This window comes from Labeo rohita, unplaced genomic scaffold, assembly GCF_022985175.1.
Source record: "Labeo rohita strain BAU-BD-2019 unplaced genomic scaffold, IGBB_LRoh.1.0 scaffold_273, whole genome shotgun sequence".
NCBI lineage: Eukaryota > Metazoa > Chordata > Actinopteri > Cypriniformes > Cyprinidae > Labeo > Labeo rohita.
Window position 1 is genome coordinate 90,262 of NW_026129023.1, and position 2,709 is coordinate 92,970.

The window sequence follows — 2,709 nt, forward strand, 5'->3', positions numbered from 1 at the left end:
CGTTCAGAATAGTCAGCTGAAACCCAGAGTCGTGTTCAGACATTTATCATACAGTGTATGGACAGCTTAATTTATTATAAGAGGAGTTATGATTGCTTAAACAATAGCTAGACTGAGTGTGCTCATTTAAGAGCGTGTTCTTTCACTGCGTGATTCAGTCTAATAAAATGCATTTAGAATGTTCCCAAAATGCAAGGTATGTGGCAGAAAATGTATATTCATATCATTTCATATAGTTAATTAATATCGCACAAAGAGTGCCATTTTTTCGCAAAAATCACTAATGTGATAGTGATTTCATACAACAGTTTAATAAACCATAAGTTAATATTAACGTTACGTTTTAGACACCAAATTGCCTATTTTTGCTCTATTTCGCCAACAAAAATGGTTCCAAACACAGCAACAGCACTGTTTTACGTCTCTGAACAACATGATGTTTTTTCTTTCGTGAATGAATCAGCCGTTTGAATGACTCGGTTCAATCGCAATGATTTATTCATTAATAGTGACTTGGTGCCCCCTAATGGCGGTTTAAATTTCATATGTAAAGTCCTTTATACTTTTTAAAAAATAATTTAATAATTGAATTCAATTTAATAAGATATCAGCATTCAACGGTTTAGGATTAAATTATCAAAACATTATTTATGCATTTAATGCATTCATGTCCTGCAGTTAACCGTGGGTAATACATCTGACTGTGCTTCCTCTGCATTGAAAAGATTTTTTCATTTTGTTGAAAATGATTTTATTTGTTTGGTAACAGTTTAAAATGTCTTAATATTTGAATTGACTTTATTGATTAAATCTAAGATAATGCATACTTTTAGAAAAAAGAATGACTTTATAAAGGTAAAAAAAAAAAAGCCCATAAAAAGGTAAAAATCACTTTAAACTTTTGGAAAATATTAATTTCTGTCACTGCTGTGAATTGACCACACTGAAAATGAAGAATATCAAGTCTGATTATCGTTTATCGATAAAATCTTTCAAAAGTTTGAGATATCAATTTTTGTCAATATCGCACATTCCTTGGCTATGAATCATATTTACATAAGGTTTTATTTATTGATTTATGGCTAGGGGGACCCCCCCAAGAGCTTTGACACAACTGCAACACTGGATGACAACACTCAAAGCCTATATTGCCATTTGAATAACCATAACAAGATTTTTTGAATGCCTTTATTGATTTGAGGAGTGTTTCAGTACTGAGAAGAGATTGGAGTTGAGAAGATATTTAAGAGAGGTTTAATTTCAGAATAACACTTGTAAAGATAAGATCAGAACATGTAAATGTATTACAGTTGAACTGTAGAGCAGGATGACTGCATGTGATCTCACAGGTATTTAGCACAAATATAAGCCAGTGAAATTGTACAACGTGCATCATTCCAACGGTTGGCTGTGGAGTGAAAAAATGAAATAAGTTATTCTCGTCATTATTGGCATGTTAGAATCAAAATAAAATAGAATATTTAAGACATTTTTGACAAAGGAACCATTTCATTTTACTGGTTGATGTGAAATTATAGGATTGTTAATAATTATTGCAAAAAAAAAAAAAAAAAAAAAAAATCACACTGCATCCTTACTAGGCCAGTTGAGCTGCAAGCAGTTCTCGTTACCCTGATAGTTGTCAGGTTGTCCAGGGGTAAAGTGGGCAAAGTCAAACGGAGTTCCATCAGTCCACAACCACTGTCCTTCCTAAAGAGCAAAGACAGTTATTATAAGAGTGCTCTACTATACTCAGACTACATTTAGAAGGTCATTTAGTTTGAGTTTGGAGATTTCAAACAGACTATACTTTACTTACATGGCTACCATCATGAGCACCAATCCAACAGTATGTGGAGGATGGACACAGATTCAGGAGAAACTCTTGTTCTATTGTACTATGTACAGATGCAAGATTTCCACCCAAACTTTGGCAGCTCCTCTAAAGAGATAGATTTTTAATTGTCAATACAAAATACAGTCATTTTAGCATGAAGCTTAAATTATTTTTTTAACAACATTTTAGCCATTTTAAAACAAAGTCGAGTCTGATTGCTTACTCAGTATTAGTTTATTTTTTCTGTCCAAAAAATAAAAAAATAAAAAAATCACCATGTAGTAACTAACAGTTTACCTCTGCTATGATCCAGTTGGCCGGTTGAGAGACGATCTTGTAGCATCGGACTCCAAAATTTAGCCATCCATAGGGGCATTTTCCAAATGAATTAACTATATAAATGAAAATAAACATAATAAATATTATAATAATATTATAATGAATATTAGTTGGTTGAATACCATACATTTCCTGCTATCATTCTCCATAAAGCTACAAAACATCAAAAGTTTGGCAGAAAAGCTTTTAATTAATTAATGACAAGTTTTTTTTTTTTTTTTTTTTTTACAAATAAATGTATTTGTTACCTTGTGTATTTCCAATGGAGAACACAATGAAAAGAAGCAGAAGACTTCTCAGCATAGCCATGATGAAACTGAAAAATAAAAGTTAAGCATTTAAAATGAAAAGTATATATTCATATAGTCAAAAGGTTATTCAGTAGGTCTCTGTGCCAAAACTTACCTTGGTTTTCGGTTGGTTGCCTTTTTAGAGGACGATTTTGAGAAGTTCCAGAAAGAGTCCTGCTATGGCAAGCCGTTTTAACATTTAATCTATTTCCCGTACTAGTATCTATTTTCATGTTACTAGTA

At 31.9% G+C, this 2,709-nt stretch overlaps 1 protein-coding gene across 1 annotated transcript; it reads right to left on the reverse strand.

The window, feature by feature from the left end:
• Positions 1–1,343: 1,343 nt before the first annotated feature.
• On the reverse strand, positions 1,344–2,485 carry LOC127159996 (ladderlectin-like). Its single transcript, XM_051102690.1, has 5 exons — positions 2,425–2,485; positions 2,135–2,229; positions 1,820–1,942; positions 1,599–1,710; positions 1,344–1,408 (listed from the first exon to the last, which is right to left on the reverse strand). Exons 1-5 carry the CDS (start codon positions 2,483–2,485, stop codon positions 1,344–1,346), a joined length of 456 nt encoding a protein of 151 aa, XP_050958647.1.
• Positions 2,486–2,709: the final 224 nt, after the last annotated feature.

Coding starts and splice junctions, on each gene's coding strand:
- LOC127159996 (XM_051102690.1), bottom strand. CDS start 2,485: ATGGCTATGCTGAGAAGTCTTCTGCTTCTTTTCATTGTGTTCTCCATT. Junction 1,943..2,134: donor CCAACTGGATCATAGCAGAG/GTAAACTGTTAG, acceptor CTATCTCTTTAG/AGGAGCTGCCAAAGTTTGGG. Junction 1,711..1,819: donor GTGCTCATGATGGTAGCCAT/GTAAGTAAAGTA, acceptor TTTGCTCTTTAG/GAAGGACAGTGGTTGTGGAC.